The sequence below is a fragment of the Lithobates pipiens genome, unplaced genomic scaffold, assembly GCF_037356315.1.
Source record: "Lithobates pipiens isolate NorthernLeopardFrog02 unplaced genomic scaffold, aLitPip1_a1.2 Scaffold_22, whole genome shotgun sequence".
Classification (NCBI taxonomy): Eukaryota; Metazoa; Chordata; class Amphibia; order Anura; family Ranidae; genus Lithobates; species Lithobates pipiens.
This window is the reverse complement of record NW_027507784.1, coordinates 151,779,261-151,800,239: the sequence shown is the minus strand read 5'-3', so window position 1 is coordinate 151,800,239 and position 20,979 is coordinate 151,779,261. Positions and strand designations below refer to the sequence as shown.

General features: G+C 40.3%; 1 protein-coding gene across 3 annotated transcripts in view; it reads left to right on the top strand.

Annotated features, from left to right (window-relative positions):
- The window catches only part of PIKFYVE (phosphoinositide kinase, FYVE-type zinc finger containing), a 390,505-nt gene that overhangs the window by 131,769 nt on the left and 237,757 nt on the right, over nucleotides 1–20,979 (top strand). For all 3 annotated transcript variants that reach the window (XM_077448459.1, XM_077448458.1, XM_077448457.1), the window contains 7 exons: nucleotides 2,453–2,527; nucleotides 2,606–2,713; nucleotides 7,287–7,427; nucleotides 8,015–8,141; nucleotides 9,352–10,520; nucleotides 16,403–16,503; nucleotides 17,247–17,318. In XM_077448459.1, the coding sequence (XP_077304585.1) occupies nucleotides 2,453–2,527; nucleotides 2,606–2,713; nucleotides 7,287–7,427; nucleotides 8,015–8,141; nucleotides 9,352–10,520; nucleotides 16,403–16,503; nucleotides 17,247–17,318 (1,793 nt within the window). The remainder of the gene's footprint in view (nucleotides 1–2,452; nucleotides 2,528–2,605; nucleotides 2,714–7,286; nucleotides 7,428–8,014; nucleotides 8,142–9,351; nucleotides 10,521–16,402; nucleotides 16,504–17,246; nucleotides 17,319–20,979) is intronic.

Sequence of the window (20,979 nt, the reverse complement as noted above, 5' to 3'; positions counted from 1 at the left end):
TTCTAGTAATTCCTGAAGATTTGCAAGTGCAGAAAAATGGCGTGCTAAGTTTTGGGTTAAAATGCAAAACATTTGCTTTGTGAATTGAGGAAAAATAGCATGCATTTTTGGGCAAATGTATTAAGGTTATTTATAGTACATTATACTTCTGCCTTGTTGAATAGTTCTGGTTATATACAGTATTGCGATTTTTTTTTTTTTTTTTTTTTTTTTTTTTTTTTTTTTTTTTGTAGCTGTATTATCTAAAATGTTAGTTAAAAAAAAAAAAACACATTTTTATAGAGTCGATTACTGTTCCTAGCAGTATTGAGCGTTCTCTTTTTGTAGAATTCTGATACACTAACATCTTTAGACCCTGTTTGCTTTTTATCTTTGGCAGCATGTCACAATTTTTCTTCTGGTATGGAGAAAGCCAGCAAATGTTAAATGAACACACAGCCAAGAAGGCTGTGGGTCTGTGTTTTAGATTCAGAACATTGGGGATATGGAACTAGGAACTATTAATAAATTTAGTGTTTCTAAAGGCTAAAAGGTTTTTACCTTAATGCATTCTCTGCATTTTAAAGTGGATCTTTACTGCATCTGAGCACCACAAACCAAAAACACAATTTAATATATTTTCTTAACATTCAAAGCAAACTCATCTATCCATGTCTTCTTGCTTTTATTTTGTTGAGAAATCACTTTGAAAAATGCCCCTGTAGCATTTTTGTCCATGGCCATCTTGAGCAAGGGCAAATGGTTCATGTAGAATTTACTTCCTGGAATCCATTTGCCTTTTGTTCATGCATGCATGCATGCAGTAGTGTGTGCTTGGCTGAGAGAACCCCTCCTGAAGACTCCTTGGATGTATGACGACATTTGCCTAGGCAAGCATCTATAAAGTAACTGAAGAATGTAAAACAAAAAAAAAAAAAAAAATTAAATCCAGTAAATATAATATACTTTCCTTTCTATTTACTAATGCTAGTAGCAAAAGGATTAAAAATAATACTGATTGGGAGAGTGACGTTCCACTTTAGAGATTGGTCTGATCTTTTTTCTTTAATAAAATTGTATGTAGGCCTCCTGCTTTAGTGTGGAAATCCTGGAAGAAAGGGGTCTTCAGGTGTTTGCAAGTGTTCCCACCCATGTGCAAAGACGGTAAGATTTCAAGCCTTCCATAATGGCCATCTTTGTGCATGTGCTGGTGAAACCCACGTGTACGCAGATGTGGTGTTGGGCTCAATGGGCCCCGAAGCCCTGTGGACCTGTCTGTGCACATGCAGACATCAGGGGGAAGGGGCAACACAAAGGCCATTCTCATATAGGCGAGAGATGCAGAAGTGCTGCTTTGCAGTGCAGAAAAAATAACATTAATTTGTGAAGGAGGAGGCAGGGAAATATGATAATTAGTTTAGGGGTGAAGGTCTGTTTTTAGTGCAGCTCTGTAAGGCCCCTTTCACACGGGCGGCTGTTAAAAGCATGTTTTGTTATTTTGAAATTCAGAGAATCCTGGCACAGTGTTCACTTTCAGTTGTACGTTGCGAGTAGGTGCGTTTAGCTGCGTTTACATGCGGCTGGGTTTGGAACATTCTTGCCATTTCTGATTTGCTTCCTGTTTTTCTTTCACTGTTTCTGCTGCTATCGGCAGGAGAAATGGTACACTGTGTACCTGCAGAGAGCTGCGCTAAATCATTCCTGGACGCAGTCAACTTTATTTTTTTCTAGCTGCGCAAAACCGCATGTAATAAGTCACTAAATGCAGTGTGTAAATGGGGCCATAGGAAGGCATTGTGTGCATTTAGCTGCGGTAGATAACTTCATCTGTCAGCCGCTAAAAGCACAATTCTATCTGCCCATGTGAGAGGAGACTAATCATTAAGATGTGCATGAGGTCAAGATGCACTACAAGGAGCCAATCAGTTCATGTGCTGAAGAAAAGCATGCTGGTAGGAGGAAAAAAGTGGAGCTCACCGTTGTTCTACTTCTCTTTTCGTTGTTCAACTTCTCTTTTCGTTGTTCAATGAAAGGCTGGGCCAGGCACAGGACAACCTGGACTCAGAGGAAGCGGGTTGAGTAAAGCTAGCCATATAGACTGAGAACATCAAGAGGCAGAGAGAAAGCACTGCAGAGAATCTTTTGGATTGAAGCTAAATATTCCAGCAAAAAGCTGGTTTGGTTTTATTTTTTTAATGGACTATATTTATCTATTTTTTGACTCTGCTTTTAATGAAGAGAGAATTATTCTTGAAGCTTATCTGCACAGACTGCATTTAGCACAGTGAGCGTAAAATCTGTGTTTTAATTAGAACATTTTCAGTGGGATAGAAAATGAACACCAGCCCTAGAGACAGATGTATGCATAATGCAGTAAACCTTCTGGTCCTCCACAATATCATTTCAAATTCTATTGCTTGTTGCTACGGTAAATTATTTTTGATATATTGCTGTGTATATTGTTTGCTTTTAGATTCCAGGGGGAAAGAAGTCTGATTCCGTTGTAGTAAATGGATTTGTTTGCACCAAAAATATTGCACATAAAAAGGTAATATTTTATTTGTTAGTAACATAATCCTGCACTAGCACATAACTAGTGCTGACTGTTTTTTGTTTTTGTTTACAGATGAATGCCTGTATTAAAAGTCCAAAAATTTTACTTCTAAAATGCTCCATTGAATATTTATATAGAGAAGAAACAAAGTTTACCTGCATCGATCCAATTGTTGTTCAGGTTAGTTGCAACTTGTTTTTCTTGCATGCCAAATATTAAACGGCACTTCATTAATTCCGCTGATGTACAGATGATGCTAGTATTGGTCCTAGTTTGTAAATGTTGTCCCCATGGTTGTCCACACCTTCTATAGGTCCGGTGTTTTAGACGTTAATTACATCATACTCTGCAAAAAAAAAAAAATCTTTTACACTTGATGGACCCCTAGAAAATGTTTACATTAAATAACTGTATTGTAAACCAGAGAAATCAAAGCTGAAAATATCCCTTTTAACCACTTCAGCCTTGAAGGATTTACCCATATGCTGACTAAGCCATTTTTTTGGGGGGATTCAGCACTGTCGTTTTAACTGACAATTGCCCCCACAATTTTTTTTTCCCTAGCAATGGTGATCAGTGATTTTAAGCAGGACTGTGGACAGATTGGACCCTTTATTTTATTTATTTATTTTTAAATGTTTTTGGGACCATTGACATACAGCGATCAGTGCTAAAAATAGCCACTGATTACTATATAAATGTCACTGGCAGGGAAGGGTTTAACACTAGGGGGCGATCAAGGTGTTTCTAACTAGAGGGGGAGTAGAGAGAGATCGCTAGTCCTGATCACTAGGAACAGCAGATCTCTCTAGTTCCTGACAGAATGGGAATCTGTCTGTTTACATTGACAGATCCCCATTCTGGCTCTCTGAGGAGCGATCGCGAGTCACCAGCGGACACCGCAGCCACCAGACACATGCTCCCTGTAGCTCTTAAAGCGGCCGACTTGCACCTAAGGCGATTTGCGCAGCCGTGCCAACCTGACGCAATATAATGATGGTGGCTGGTCGGCAAGCAGTTAAAGTAGCTGAAAACCCTTACATATACCCAGTCAAGGGACTAGCCTTGGGTGATACACAGGGATGAAGCAAATCCTCTTAAAATATAGTGCCTAGAAAAAGTATTCATGCCCCTTGACATTTTCCACATTTTGTCCTGTTGCAACCAAAAATGTATTTTATTGGGATTTTATGTGATAGACCAACACAAAGTGGCACATAATTGTGATGTGGAAGGAAAATTATAAATGGTTTAAAAAAAAAATACATTTTTTTTTAACAAATATCTAAAAGTGTGGCTTGCATTTGTATTCAGTATTTTTTTTTTTCTTCCAGCTTTGCACATCTAGAGTGATGTTTTTGCCCATTCTTCTTTGCAAAATAGCTCAAGCTCTGTCAGATTGGATGGAGATCATCTGTGAACAGCAATTTTTAAGTCCTGCCACAGTTTCTCAATTGGATTTAGGTCTGGACTTTGACTCGCCCATTCTAACACATGAATATGGTTTGATCTAAACCATTCCATTGTAGCTCTGGCTGTATGTTTAGGGTCGTTGTCCTGCTGGAAGGTGAACAGGCTTTCTTCTAAGATTGCCTTGTATTTGGCTCCATCCATCTTCCCATCAACCCTGTCCCTGCTGAAAAAAAGCACCCAGACAACATGGTGCTGCCACCAGCATGTTTCACAGTGGGGATGGTGTGTTCAGGGTGATGTGCAGTGTTAGTTTTCCACCACACATAGCATTTTGGTTTTAGGCCACAAAGTTCAATTTTGGTCTCATCTGACCAGAGCACCTTCTACCTATCCCCCACATGGCTTCCTGCAAACAGGACTTTTTATGGCTTTCGTTCAACAATGGATTTCTTCTTGCCACTCTTCCATAAAGGTCAGATTTGTGGAGTGCACGACTAATAGTTGTCCTGTTGACAGATTCTCCCACCTGAGCTGTGGATCTCTGCAACTTCTCCATAGTTACCATGGGCCTCGGCTGCTTCTCTGATTAAATCTCTCCTTGCCCTGTCCGTTTAGGTGATTGGCCATGTCTTGGTAGGTTTGCAGTTGTGCCATACTCTTTCCATTTTCGGATGATGAATTGAACAGTGCTCCATGAGATGTTCAAAGCTTGGCATTTTTTTTTTATAACTTAACCACTTAAAATGTGTCCAACTTTATTCCTGACTTGTCTGGTGCCTGGTTTCCATGGTGCCGTTTGTCTACTAGGGTTCTCTAACAAACTTCTGAGGGCTTCACAGAACAGCTGTATTTATACTGAGATTAAATTACACACAGGTGGACTCTATTCACTAATTAGGTGACTTCTGAAAGCATTTGGTTCCACTAGATTTTAGGGGGCTAAATACAAATGCACGCCACACTTTTCAGGATATTTATTTGTAAAAAAATGTTGAAAACTATTTTTCATTTTCCTTCTACTTCACAATTTATGTGCCACTTTGTATTGGTTTATTGCATAAAGTCCCAATAAAATACATTTACGTTTTTGGTTGTAACATGACAAAATGTGGAAGATTTCAAGGGGTGTGAGTATTTTTTCATGGCACTGTATGTAGGAGGATTCACTTCATCCCAGTGTATCAGCTAAGACTAGTCACTTCACTGGGTGTATATAAGGGTGTTCAGCTACTTTAAAATGTTTTTTTTTCAGCTTTGATTTCTCAGATTTCATAATTATGTTAATGTAAACATTTTGTAGGGGTCCATCAAGTGCAAAATATACATTTTTGCAGACTTTGTAAGTCTTAGGGGTGTACTCTTTTGTTACCAGCAGTTTAGACATTAATGGCTGTGTGTTGAGTTATTTTGAGGGGACAGAAAATGTACACTGTTATACAAGCTGTACACTCACTACTTTACATTGTAGCAAAGTGTAACTTCAGTGTTGTCACATGAAAAGATATATTTATATAGGTGTGTGTGTGTGTGTGTATATATTTTACTATTGTTTTCCCAAAAAAATAAAAATGTTATATTTATATTTATATATATATATATATATATATATATATATATATATATATATATATATATATATATATATATATATATATATATATATATATATATATATATATATATATATATATATATATATATATATAAATATTTTTTTATTTTTTTGGGAGGAGTGTTTTTGAAATATGCCCCAGATGTCAAGGTAGTCTGAATGTTTTCATATGCTAAATACCATGGTGTGAGGTAAATTGTTAAATTGTCAAACACAAACACCCATGGTAGAATTGCTAGCAAGAAAAAAGCTGCTAGTACACTTCTCCTGGTATAGAAAACAGTAATAAATCATAAGTGCAGCGCTGAAAACAATAGTGTGTGTATTCACTGTTCATAAACCTCAATATCCTTTCTCCCATATGATGTTCAAAAAATGTCCCCCCTTAAACATGAAAGTAGAATTGCATACAAAAATGGTATTAAACATGCTCACTCCTAACACCTATTCTAAACCTGTGTAAGAAAGATCTGTATACTTGCCCATTTTCAGGCCACGCTAGTCCGGTCACTTGATCTCTCCTGTATCAGCTAGAGGTGGCTGGAGAGGAGAGAGCGCTCAACTATGACTGGCAACGTCTAAGAGCAGTGATGTCACCCATAGGCTCCTATGGCCCATCTGTTGGCTCTCCCTCTCCCCTGCAGCCAAATCTCTTGACCAGACTGGATCGAAATGGCCTGGAAATGGTGAAGTATTGCATATTTATCTTACACCACTTACTCCGAATAGGTGTTAGAGAGGGAGGGAGCATTTTTAACACTAGTTACATTTTGCATTGAAATCTACTTTGAGGGAGACGGTGAACTGAAATCCCTTATGGTAGTTGCTTTAAACCACCATCAGAGGGACTCTTCAAATAAGGAATATAGCAAAGGGCAATGGGTTGATTGGCTTCTAACTTCAGCTTGTTCAATTAAGCACTGACAAAGAAAACCTGGAAGCTGAAAATATCACAGTATCCAAAATGTCTGTAAGCGAGCAGCAGATTTTTATAATATGTCTTTCAAACATGGGGGGCCAGTAACCGACAATTCACAGGTGGTTCACTGCATCCGTGTTCATAAATGAGCAGCATTTTTTTTTTTTTTTAAATCCCAACTGTATGGAGCATCAAAAAGTAGCAAATCACAGGGAGTTCATAGTATCTATGGTGTTCACACTAAATCCAACTTTGAAAATGTGTGACTTCATTTGAAGTTGCATGATTTCAAAGCCGCAGGTCAGTGTGACTTGGCTGACCTCAGTGCCTTCATGCACAGATGTCTATGCAAGTCGCACCCAAAAATCGCAAAATATAGTGCAGAAATCATTTTCAGTTTGGGGCTGCACTGCAAAGTTGGAGTAACACTGAATTTGAGCTGTTCCATTTCTGACAATGGGGCTTTTCATGCAATTTGGACCTGTTAAATCGCATAAAACGTTTCACTTGTGTGAACAGGGGCTATATGAGTAGCAATCCCTTACCATGTCTCTCAAACATGGGACATTCAAGAAGAGCAATTTGCTTGGGCCTTACAGGTATTTTGAAAATATTGTAGGATTTAGTTTGTAAATAGTGGTTTTGCCATCTACAATTTTTGCAGCTTCACCAATATGTTGTATGCGATTTGGAATAAATGGCTCTAATATTATCCATATTTGCACTATACGCCAGTGATTCTAGTTGTGCCCCTGGCTGGGTGTAAAATAATGGTTTGCATGGCTACATCCACTCTGTTTGATTTCTAGGAAAGGGAATTTTTGAAGAATTACGTCCAGAGAATTGTTGATGTTCGTCCAACTCTGGTTCTGGTGGAGAAGACTGTATCTAGAATAGCACAAGATATGCTCCTAGAACATGGCATAACCTTGGTCATTAATGTTAAACCGGTATGTAGACACAAGCTGACATTTACTGATATGTATTGTGTTTTGGTCTAAATGTGTTACACTGCTACTAAAGTCATTTTGACATGTAGATTAAATCTAATAAGTAAATTAATTTAATTTTTTTTAAATTCTAATAAGTCTAACCTTTCTTATTCTCTGGACTAAATATCTAGTGACATTAGTGAGACTTTAACAAAACATATAGAGAAATCTATTATATTATATTTACAATCTGCCTACCTCCTGGGTCAGATCCAACCCATTAAAGAAATTGAGGACTTCGTCCTCTTCCATTTGGGTGAACCAGATTGGAGGCAGCCGGGTGTAGCAGAGTTAGTTTTACTCCTGGCTGCCCATGGAACAGAATGAGGTCTGTCCATGTCCCCTCTGAGCCAAAACGGACTTGTCTGCCCCGACTTGCTCCGATCAGCGGGGGATTGGATCACAAAAGAAAAAAGTAATAAAATAGCATCTTCCCTCTTATGTGATGTCTGGAAGTAAATATAAAAAAGCTGAAGTAAAAGCCTAAAGTATATGTAACGGATGTCTAGTTTTACAAGTTTTATTTTTCTTTTGCATTTCTCTAGCAAGTTTTAGACCGAGTCAGTCGAATGACACAAGGTGACTTGGTCATGTCTATGGATCAGTTGTTGACAAAACCTCGCCTTGGAACCTGTCACAAGTTTTATATGCAAGTGTTTCCTTTACCTCACAGTAAGTGTGTGTGTTTGTCATACGCTATATTTATGCTACTTTTTTTTTTCTTTTGAAATAAAAACTGAGGGCTGCAAAGTGAATATCAATAACGAGTATACATGTATAAAATAAGGGCCAATTCACACCACATGCAGTCCAGTGCATGTTTTTTTTTTTTTTTGTTTGTTTTTTTTTGTGTTTTTTTTTCTCCATCAAAAACACATGGATAGCAGGTTATATGGGTTTCAATAGAATAGTTTACACCAGTGTAGTCAGTTCCAGTGCATTCCAGTTCCAAAAAAATGTAGAAGATGCTGTACTAGAACACGGTTAAACGCATCAACACACCTAAATGCAGTGGACCGCAAATTACCAGCATGCAGGAAAAATGCAGCTCGCACGAGTTTTTTTTGTTTTTTGTTCTGGAACTGACTGCACTGGTTATGCCATTGGAAACCATGTAACCTACTTTCCAATGCGTTTTTGATACAGAAAAAAAAAAGGCAGTGAACTGGCCCTCATGAGCTTTTTGACTACTAGCAATGCTTTCTTTGTGTTCTCTAGTCATTTCAGTGTCTGAACATAGTGAGGACAGGTCAATGCCTTAGTGAGTGATGTATGCATTAAAGATAGTTTTCCGCCTTCACTCATTTGCTTGTTATGGTATGTATTTTAAACATGTACCAGCTCTGTGTAGGCAGCATTGTCCGAGTATGGTCTAGTTTGGCTTATTGCTGCCAAAAGTGCACTCAACCTTTTTAGGTTGTTCCATAAAAAAACTAAAGAAAAAACAAAAACTGCCTTTTCTTAAATTTGTAATACTTGTTCATGCAGTCACCGCTATATGTTTTTAGTATGTTTGTACATAAATGTTCTGAGTTGCAGACTGAGTTCAGTCATAGAAGTAAAAGATCAAGAAGGACCCATGCCTCCAAAAAAAAAAGAGCTAACATGTTAGATTTCGTAGGGTTAGGCCAGGTCTCCCCAACATGGCATTAGACCCCTTGGGCAACCCCATAGAAAGCTGAACCCCCTTCATATATTCTATTCAATATTTTAAAAGGAATACCAGAGCTATGGACCAGACTGTAGTAAATTTTAAAATCCAGATGATATAGTAAATTTGTCCCAAAATAACACTGCTGAACAATAATGCCACAGTTTTAGAAGTCCCAATTCTGTTGTGTTTTATGTGTTTTCATAATCTTTTAATTTTGCTTGTGTGCAGATGAATCCAAAACACTGATGTTTTTTGAAGGATGTTCACAACATCTTGGCTGCACAATTAAGCTACGTGGAGCCTCAGAATATGAGCTGGCACGTGTCAAGGATATAATCGTCTTTATGGTTTACGCGGCATACCATTCCCAGTTGGAGATTTCCTTTCTTATGGATGAGTTTGCTATGCCACCAACACTTCCTAAAAGCAGCTCCTTCCGATCCCTCATTGAAGGTCATGAAGGAGATGGAAGTCAGAAAGATCTGTTTAATGGAGAAGAATGCAGTGGTATTAATTGGGAATCAGAACGATTCTCAGACCGATTACATATGATATCAGAGTCCCAGTCTTCTGATGATGCTGAATTGCTAGAACGATCATATTTTGAGGAGACTGGAGAACTGGAGAGCAAGAGTTTTGAAACTTCTTCCATGATCCATCAAAACCCATCCAGGGTGATGTCGTCTTCATCACTTTTATCTTCTGTGTCAATTGAACCTGAGCTCTTCAATCAGATGTGTCAAATACCTGGTATTTCAAATGATGATAATTTTGAACTTCATGATGAGGGACTAGAAGAAGAGCCCAAAAATCAACATCAAGCCTTCAGAGATCCTTTACAAGATGACTCTGGAATGTATATAACGGAGGAGGTTGCTTCCACAGATGATAGGCTTAAGGCACACTCTATAGCTTTTAAACAGGAACTGAAAGATGTTATTCTTTGTATTTCTCCTATTGTTTCTTTCAAGGAACCATATTTGTTAATGGAGAAGGGCATGCGTTGTCCTACAAGAGATTATTTTCCAGAGCAGGTTTACATATCCCCATTACTTAATAAGGAGATGAAAGAGTTGGAGAGTAGAAGGAAAAAGCAACTGTTGCGTGAACTGTCAACCTTACAAGGCACGAATGAAAATGTCCAGGGAAAAGCTATTGAAGTGTTACCATCCCATGAGCTGTTAAACACAAGAATTTCAGAGCACTTAGGAGACAGTCAATCCCTAGCTAGAATCCTAGCAGACTATCGAGCGAGAGGAGGTAGATTAAGGCAGAAGGATGTGGACCCATTTGTACAAACTACAGGGACAGCCAGTGGATTAAGTAAAACAGAATCCAAGCATGACTCAGAGGAGGACAAAGTATTCAATCAGCTTGAATTGACCTGGAACACGAAGGTATAGTTTTTAAGTTCTAAGTTATTTTTACCTGAGTTGCCTTTTATCTTAGACCCCTTTCACACTGGGGCGTTTTTCATGCGCTTTAGCGTTAAAAAAAGCGCATGTAAAGCGCTTGAAAGAAGCCTCATCTGCAGTCCCAATGTGAAAGTCCAAGTGCTTTAAGAACCCTTTCACAATGTCAGCGCCCGAAAAACGCTCGTAAAGCGCCGCTTAAACTAGCAGCGCTTTACCAGCGTTTTTCGAGCGTTATTGGGGCGCTTTTAACCCCTGCTAGTGGCCAAATAAAGGGTTAAAAGCGCCCACAAAACGCTGCTGCCAATAGCGTTTTTCAGGCGTTTTTCTGGCGTTTTACAGGCGCTTCCCATTGATTTCAATGGGAAGGGGCGCTTTATTCACCGCTCCAAAAGCGCTGCAAAGAAGCTGCTTGCAGGACTTTTTTTGATGCCCTGCCAGCGCAGCGCCTTGGTGTGAAAGCACTCAGGCTTTTACATTAGGATTGCAGTTGCAGCTTCTTTCAGGCGTATTTTTTAACGCTGAAGTGCCTGAAAAACGCCCCAGTATGAAAGGGATCTCGGTGTGAAAGCACTCGGGCTTTTACATTGGGATTGCAGTTGCGGCTTCTTTCCGGCGTATTTTTTAACGCCAAACCGCATGAAAAACGCCTGAAAAACGCCCCAGTGTGAAAGGGGTCTTAATGCATCTATTTAGTTTATAAAATGGATATATATGCACATTTTTGGCTCATGTCCAACTGGTTTATGCAGAATTGGGCTGGCTTCACACTGCCATACTGTGGTTTGCCTGCAGCACGGGTGTACTCACGGTTTTCGTGAGGTTAACTACTTAAGGATCAAGCCTCTTTCTGTGATTTGGTTATTACAAGTTTTAAAACCTTTTTTTTTTTGTTTTTTGCCAGAAAATTACTCGGAACCCTCAAACATTTTTATATATTTTTACTCACACCCTTTGGCCATTGTTGCAATATTTTCTGTCACACCGTATTCGCACAGCTGTCTTACAAGCGCACAATTTTTTGGGGAAAAAAAACGCGTGGTTTGGACACTGTTTTCATATGCGGGTGCTGCTCACGTATGTGTTGGCTTTTGCATGCAAGCTAAGTGGGACGGGGTACCTTTTTTATTTTTTTTACACTGTTCTTTAAAAAAAATAATAAAAATTGTGTCACTTTTATTCCTATTACAAGGAATGTAAACATCCCTTGTAATAGAAAAAAAGCATGACAGGACCTCTTAAATATGAGATCTGGGGTCAAAAAGTTGCTTTTGGCGCTATGGGCGGAAGTGACGTTTTGGTGTTGCTTCCGCCCTGCAATGATATGGAGACGAGTGGGGGCCATCTTCCCCTCACTCGTCTCCATACCAAGCCAGGGAGAAGACCCGATCACCTCCACTCCTACCGACGGCTCCAGCAAGCGGCGGAGGGCACCGGAAAGCGGTGGGGGCCCCTCTCCCACCGCAGCCGATTTAAGTGATCTTGCGGCAAATCCACCACAGAGACCACTTCTATCTGAAACCGGACCGTTCACTGAAGAAGAGGATACTGTGGTTATGGTAGCTAGCTTCTGCCATAACGACATCCCTCTTCAAATGCACCAAAATCACACAACCTAATAGTCTATGGGAAACCAGGGGCTCGCCACACAAAAACTGCAATAACACCCACACTGCAGCCAAACCATAGCGTGGCAGTGTGAAGCTGGTCTTGTGTATAGTTTGATCTTTATCCAAAGCTTATAGTATTGGTGTTTTGCAATGGTATGCAAAGACCTGTAATAAAATATCCTACTAGAATGCACATGATTCAGATTTTAAACCACATGTCCACATCATGCTTATATTGATACTAGCATGAGATATGAAATATATTGTGTTTTTCTTGTGTAAACTGACAGACTATTTAGGAATTCAGCTTATCAAAGGCTCCTCTGGTAGACTAAAAAGCTTGTCCAATACTGATTTCATTAAACATTTCACCTTTCACTTTCTACTTTGCTGCTGCTGTTCTGTTCTAATTAAAATTACGTTCTACACAATTACTTTTGAAGAAAATGCTTGCATAACCGCAATCGGCAATTATATTACCCTTTTTTCTTTATTTATTTTTAATTTTTTTGTGCTGGAACTTTTCTGGCTAACAAGTTTACAGGCACTAAATAGCATATTTGTCATATCTATTTTGTAAGTGTAGACTGGCCCAGAATAACTTCTGTTTCCAGCATGCCCCCCTCCAGTCAAGACTCTTCTTTATTGTCACAGGAACTTTCTCTTTGATAGCGGCTTTCTAGTGTGGTCATATTCAGCCCGGATTTTGAAGTATTGTTTCTGGGTACCACTGGACTGGATTTACAGGGATAGCCTGGAAGTGACCTTCGGCCACCGAGTTCTGTGTAGGGTGCTTTCCAGACTCCATTCTGGCAACACTATCTGTTTCTGCTATTTTTTTCTTTTTTTTAAATTTTTTTTTTTTCTGCAGAAAAACCCTAAGGCTGCAAAAGCTTTCCCTTTGCACCCACTTTTCCTGTAAAAGCTTTCCCTTTGCACCCACTTTTCCCCCCAAAAAAATTGTTTTGGAGTTTGTAAAGCTGTTTCCTGCTCCTAAACACATATTGGCCATTTAATGAGGGTTTTGTACATCTATTCCCATAGATTGTTATCTATTTCCACTTTGGATCCAGCAGTTTTCCACATTAACATGGTGTTCACTTTTTTGATTGAGAATGTGCCTGTTGATTGAAAAGCTGCTGGAAGCCATCTCCCCAGAGTGGGGATTGGCAACCCGTGGCTCACGGGCAAGTACATTGCACTCCTTGGTTGCTGACGCTGGAGCCTGAAGTGGAGGGGTGGTGGGGATGGCATTTAGTGGAACCAAGAGACTAAATTTTCTTTCCTGCAGCAGCTGAAATCCTGCTTCCCCTTGCCTCCCTCCTGCCAGTTCCACTGTGTTGTATTGCTTGGCTGCAAAACTGAGGTACTCCCAGTAGTGGGAGGGGTTATATAGAGAGGGCACTTCTTGTCTTAGGGCGTGCCAGTGTCCATCACCTGAAGGTGGCCTATAACCCACATAGTAACTACTATGGCTCTGTATCCCATGATGTACTTCAAAGAAAATCATTTTACAGGTAAGCGGTTATAAAAATCCAGATCGCCATTGAGCCCTCTCGGTTATTCTGGATCAAGGCGTCATTGCCCCATTTCTTATGATGGAACAGTTCCAGGGGTTTTTCTCCAACCTATTCACTGCTCTCATGTCAAAGGGAACATTCTCCCTGAATCTCAAAGCTCTAAATGTAAATTCCATGCAAAATTTTTGGAGTTGATTGAAGACAAAGTTTATCATTACCTCCCTGGCTTATGTGGACAACAAAGAGGCATATTTATATGTCCCCATTTTTCCAGTGAATTCACTTTTCCTAAGCTTTGCTAAGAGGCCCCTACACTACCAATTCATCTGCTCCTCCGCCCTCCCTAGTTTCTCATTTGCACCTTGGATATTCACTGATGTGCTGGCCTATGTATCAGCCTGCTGCTTTCTCTTGACGTCTTCATTGTTAGATTCTTAGATGATCTCCTGTTGTGGGAACAGTTGACACGGGCTCTTGCGCGATATGACTTTGACTGCCCAGATGTTACAATGATTCAGATTGATCCTGGACCTTCAAAAATTGTCCTTGGAATTCACTTATCAGTTGTTAGTATATTGGCCTAGTTCTCGGCACAGCTCACACCACAGTGTTCACTCCACAGGAGAAACTCTGATTCGTATTCTCTGTTCTAGAAGCTGTCTGCCTGTTTGCTTTTGCATGAGTCTCGCAGTCTCCTTTACCCAGTTTCACTCCAGGGCCCTCCAACGCAACATTCTGTCATCCTGGGATAAGTGGATGTGGTCGCTGGATATATCAACTTGTGTATTAACAAGGACCAGGTAGTCCCTGGCCTAGCGGCTCAGCAATCTTCCAGTTTTTGGAGGATCTTCATGTTTCAGCCCTTTTTGTTCTCAACCAAAGATTGATGTTCTTATTATTTTTTAATAGGACCCTTTTAACAGTGGGTCTCCCATGTAGCTCCCACCATCCATTCCTCCGAATCTGGTTCTCTCATTACTTTAGAAATTGCTGTTCAAAGGATTAAAGATTTTCCGCTGTACTGTCACCTGACAAGATGGTGTTTCCTGTAGCCATCACCTCGGCTCTAGGGAATCCTTTTTTGTTTTGAGTCCTAGCACTACACCCCCCCCCCCCTCCCCCACCTTTTTTTTTCTTTTTTTTTTCTGCCTTTGCCTTCAAACAGGATATTCTTCTTTCATCCCTCCGGCTCCACTTTCCAAAAAAAATTAAAAATCCCTCCATTTTTTTGAATATGGCTTGGGTTGTGAGCGTTTTATCTCTCAGCCACTTTTTTTTTTTCTTTAGTTTGTTTTCCAGAAGATGGATTCTCTTTTTCTAAGTATATGGGCATTTTGGGTGCACTATCTTCTCATTCCACCATCTCCTAGGTGGCTTTGACAGACCATCATCCAAGCTTATGGTTTCAAGGATCAGGTGCTACCTTCTCCTGTCAGGGTACAGTTTACTAGATATTCAACTGCTTATGGTGCTTTTCGGCATCAAGTCTTTGTTTCCCAGATTTGCAAGGCTGATGCATGGTCTTTTGTTTGCATGTTCTGTAAGTTCTACCAGGTATGTTGCCTCATGATCTGATGCCAGATTCCTTTTTTCTTTCTTGGAATTGTTTGCTGTGTTGCCCACCCTTCAATTAGACTGCTTTTGTAAGTCGTAAAGATTTGTTTTCTTGTGTCCCTTAATGTATGGAGAAATATATATATATATATATATATAATTAATTTTTTGTACTTGCCATACCCTAAAATTTCCTTGGATTCTATTGGGGACACAGGTCCTATCTCGCTCATGGGGGTTGTCCTGGGGTGGCCTACAGATTTATTTATTTTTTTGCCAGTGTCCAATCCTTCTGTAAGCCTAAGTTTAACTGGAAGGTCCTTTTTGTCCCTCAATGGACTGCAGGAAAATGATTTTATGGCCCATAAATCCTATTTTAGTACAGGCACTCCTGTTATATAATAAAAGTATATGTAAACTCTAACTGACCTTTTTAGTATGCTAAGTAACTTTTGTATCAAAAATAATTTTTCTTTTCATAAAATACTGCTTTTTTCCCCCCCAACTCCCTGTCTTCTACTATCTGCAGTATCAGCTGCACGTCATTGCTCGGGTTGGGCCTGATGATTGTTATGGAGGACCATGCTTATGCAGTGCGTGTCAGTGCAGCTGCTTGAAGTTTCTATCCAGTGCAGTTTTTGACAGGGGAGGTCACAGAGAAATAAGGAGACCGTGCCATTCTGGACAGCCAAGCAGATAAAGTCCTCTTTATTCTGCAGTCTAATAATAAAATGTTGTACCATTTCATTTTACACTTGTAAAAAACACATATTGCTCACAATAAATGTTTGTGAACAAGGGGCTGTGTTACAGCTTTTATCCATGTTAAATTTAATCCCAAAGCCTCTGTTACCATATTTTACCGCTTGTGAATGTGCATTTAAGTATTCGTGCAAGTTTAGAAACTGAACTTTGGTCACCAGCCTTGGTGCTGAAATGCATTTTTTGTGATACACTCCCAGATTCTGCTTTCATCAGGTAGCGCGTCCTTTTACATAGAGCACCCTCCTAGGACAGCTTATCACTATACTTGAGCCATATGTTGAGAACTGCAGGTCTTTCTAACCAGCGGCTTTCTATGTATGAGACTGAACAAGACCTTATGGTTCAGAATAACGAACATTGCTATATGCAACATTCAATGAATCCATTTTAATTGTAATGCTTTGTGGTTTGCCCTCAGATTGATTGTCTTAGCACATTAAACCACCAGAGGCTCTGTGTCCTGTTCAGCAGTTCTTCCGCTCAGTCTAATAATGCACCAAGTGCCTGCGTCAGTCCGTGGTAAGTAGTTCTCTTAAAGTATAACTAAAGACCAAACTTTTTTTGTAGTGGACAGAGATTAGAACCCCTGTCATTTTTTATTGCTGCCTGTGCCCCTGTTAGGGAGAGTTACCTTTTTCGATTTGTCCTGCTTACCATTATCATTGAAAGTAAGGCTTCATTCACACTAGTGTCTTTTTTTTCTTCTGCTTCTTAAAGTGTTATCCTGTGTGTCCATGCACACTATTTGAGGCTATTGCCATTTTCTTGGAGTGTTTTTTCTAGCAGAAACTCTCCTAAACACTACTAATATCGTGTTTTGAGCAAGAACGCTAACGCTGCTAAAATGCTACTACAAAAAGTTATCACTAGAGTGTTTGTTTTTTAAGGGTTTTTCAGCTTAAAAAAAAAAAAAGTGCTAGTGTGCATGGAGCCTAAAAAAGCCCGTATTTTGGGTTGTCCTAAGAAAAGTAATAGAGGGGAAATCTTCCAGTGGGGACACTAGTTCTGGTGGCCTGGGGGTTCCCAAAGAATTCCTTTAATTTGGGACAGAAAATGAAGGAAAATCTCTGCAATAGGATACAGATGGTGGGGAAAAAAATGTCAGAGTTATAACCCTCCATTATACTATCCAAAATGGAAAAAAAGTTTTGCCTATAGTTCTACTTTAACTACTCTTTTGTCCTAATTTCTTTTGTTGGATGGGAGCAGCTTTTAGTCTGCCCCCTTAACTGGATGGCTGTACTTCTTCTAATTTTATGCAGGATTGTCACAATGGAGTTTTATGGTAAAAATGACTTAACGCTGGGTGTGTTCCTGGAGAGATACTGCTTTAGGTGAGTTGTCTTATTTCCATTTAATGAAAGAAACCATTGATCTTTTAACATGGCATGTTTGATGTTTTTGTCACGTGTTTTAGGCCTGCACTTGGGGGGGGTTCTTGCAACCTCCAAACACCCCTCCATGTTAGCCCATATGTTCATGCAGACATAAGCATTTTGGAGACTTTTTGAGGTCGAAAAAAACCTCACTACCATGTGCAGCAGTGTTGTGGAAGAAAAATTGAAATGCGCATAATCGCTAGGTGCGCTAAAAGCTTGAACGTTCAATCATTTAAATTGCTAGAATAAGTTGTAGTTCTGGCCATTGACATGAATAATGCCCAGACGCTTGACACACCTAAAATACGTTTACATGGGCCAAGCTTTTTTTCTGGCCAAAACACTGCTGCCAGGAGGAAGGGCATGTGCCAGAGCTGGGCAAATGCCCTATGTGCACAGGGCCTAAATACTCTGCTTGCTAAATCTAGCTTATTTATTGTTAATGAGTTTACAAATGGTAAGATGAAATTACTTTTTACTTTTTAGAAACTGTCCTGTCCTCCACATTTTGCTGAATTTACTCCCAAAAAAAGTCTTGTGCTGGTAATAAAGGGAAATATCTTGTAGATGTTGGTATAGTCTATCTTCTCCTCTTAAATAATTCCGTGCCCTGTCAGTTTTTTTTTTTTTGCATACTTTTTTGATGTAAGAGTGCAGTGAAAAACGCATTAATTCCACAATTTCTATAACCTCATATTGGAAATAAAAATGCAAAGTAGTATTTCCTATATTTAGCTTGCTTTTAACTAGTAACTAATTAGAAATAATACAACTGTGTAGGCTAGGCTCTTCTATGATAGAAATTGGCATAGTTTGGAGTATTGAAATTGAACTGCATTCTTTAAAGGCCAACTCCCGTAAAAATGCTTATATGCAGTGGGGCTGCACCCACGCTGCAAGAATTAACTACTTGTTTAGTCTAGGAGAATGAAGCATTTTACTTCTAAATAGTAAAAAATCTTGTAAGCTACCATAAATGTATACAGATTTTTTTTTAATGCTAGACTGCTGCTAGCACTGATCACGTCCCATATGACCGCGCACACAAAATACAGATAAAAGTGCTGCGCTATCTTAATCTTGGCATGTGATAACCACAAGAAATTTCTATTTCCATGTGTACTTGCACAAATCACTGTAAATGCTTAAGAATGTGTATCTTAAATATGACAAATATATCCGATACTTAAAGTGCCCTATTGACAAAGTGACTCCCCTAGGGGAGGGGACAGGTCGGTGCAGGAGAAAATAGAGCAGTCTCAGAGCGGAAAGGACACACCAGTTCAGCAATCAGTGTTTTTTTGTTTGGTCTGTGAAGAGTGGTGGTGCACTGAAGCACCCAGTAAATGTGAGTACCCTATTAAAGGGGCTAGTGTTTTGTATAAATAAAATAGTTTAAACGGAATCACACTATCTAGTTTCCTCTGTTATACTTATATGTGGAAAACGTGCCAGCAATCAGCCCAGGATCCCAATGCAGACTCTTAACCCAGAGGAGGTTCAAATGCGTGTTTCGACCAAGCTTACCTGCAAGGTCATACGCTCGAAGGTAAGCGATTACACTGAAGGGGGGAGCACCTGAGTGTACACAAGAAAACGCTCATCACCAATATTTATTTTTCATACATCATGGGACACAGAGTCAGGCTAACATTCATTTACCTTCTGGGTTATACTTCATCATTAGGTGAATGGACACTGGTAGACCAACGGTCTTCGGACCGGAAGTGTTCCCCTATATAACCCCTCCCACACAGGAAGTACTTTAGTTTTCTTTACCAGTTTCTGCAAGGTGGATGGCACGGTTTTTTTGAGCTCTCTGAGCTCCAGGTCTCTACTCCCACAAATGGTTCCAAAATTAATCAAGGACTTGACCGATCAGATCCATTTGACACAGGCTTTTATACTTCGATAAATGGTACCCGAGCCTCGCAAAGAGGACTCGAGATCCTGCACGGTTTTGCCTGTAATGTGGCCTCCGGATGCTGGACCCTGCGAAGTGGAAATCCTGGACACTACAGCGCTAAAGCATTTCATGCAGGGTGCTTTACATGTCCAAGGGAGTGGACCCTAAACATGAAAAGGGTACCCAGTCCTTGAAGGTCCAAGTGACAGGAACCCACAGTGAAGATTGGACCCTTAGTTTGTAAGTGGCCCTGCACCTGGACAGGTAAGTGTAACCCCTTTATTTTACTATTTTTACAATTAGTCAAGCTAGGTAAAAGCTGGACACCTGTGTGGGTGACCATTCGGGGGAAGTCTGGGCTAGCTGTGGGTGTTTGCAAAGTGTACCCTTTTTTGCTTGTCTGGCTGTTGTTTACCTGTATGAAGGTGTGCCATTTTGCCTTGCTTCGCCATGACACACATGCGTTCGCAAGGGTGCCGCTGGGCTCAGCAGTTTGGTCATGGCGCACGCGGCTTTGCTGAACATGCACCGTAGCATTTATCTGGGTGCACAAAGATTTGCATTGTACACGAATACAGTCACACCCATTCGCCAGGACTGCGCACACACAGAACGATCCCGCTCACATCCAGCTTGTGTAGTCTGTGTAGGCCAAACATACGGTGCTTCCAGAAGGCAGCTGTAGGACACAAAGCAGGCTCTGAATAGACACTTGCAGTGGTTCATTTTTCCTTACCCGGGTCACGTGAGTCACCAGGTGTTGCTTGCAGGCTAAAGGTACTTAGCAGGATTGTTGTATAGGGGCTTGGTGAGCCCTATTAAAGGGTCTCCCTTCTGAGGTGTTTTAATACTACACCCAAGTACTTTGTGTCCCGCAGTTACAAGCTGGAGTTCTGGGGGGTTCCCTTTCAGAGGTTTCTAAGATCCAGCGTTTCCTGGAATCCTCCAATAAGAAATGTATTGCTTCAGTCACTACATTATCTAGTGCATCAGGGAGTGATTGTAGAAGTTCCTGTATTCGAAAGGGGCACAGGGTTTTACTCCAACCTGTTTACGGTTCAGCAGCCAAACTGGGACACAAGGCCCATTTTGGACCTAAGGTCCCTGAAAAAGTATCTATTGATGCAGTTCTTTTCAATGGTGTCTGTCCGCTCAGTAGTAACCTCACTCCAGAGGGGAGAATTTCTATCCTCCATCGATATAAAGCATGCATATTTACACGTACCTATCTTTCAGCCTCGTCAAAAGTTCCTACATTTTGCAGTAGAGGAATGTCATTTTCAGTTTGTGGCTCTGCCCTTCAGGCTTGCTACAGCTCCCCGGGTGTTCACAAAGGTCCTAGCACCATTACTGGGTCTTTTAAGGGCCCAAGGGATCCTGGTGCTTGGGTATCTGGATGACCTCCAGGTCAAAGATCGCTCAGTACAGGCTCTACAACAGAGCATAATATACACCGTGCGTTATTTGAGCTGGTCTCAAGGCTGACTTTGGTATTTATGATCTAGCCTAAGCTTTTCAAAGCCTAAAGTATTTAGGTCTGATCCTAAACACGGTCCAAGCAAGAGTATTCTTGCCACCCGTAAGGATCAGGTGCATCAGATAAGGGGCACCTGACAAACCTCCATTCGGCTCTGTATGAGTCTTCTAGGGAAGATGGTATCCTCCTCCAAGGCAGTGCCCTATGCCCAGTTCCATTCCAGGCCCTTACAA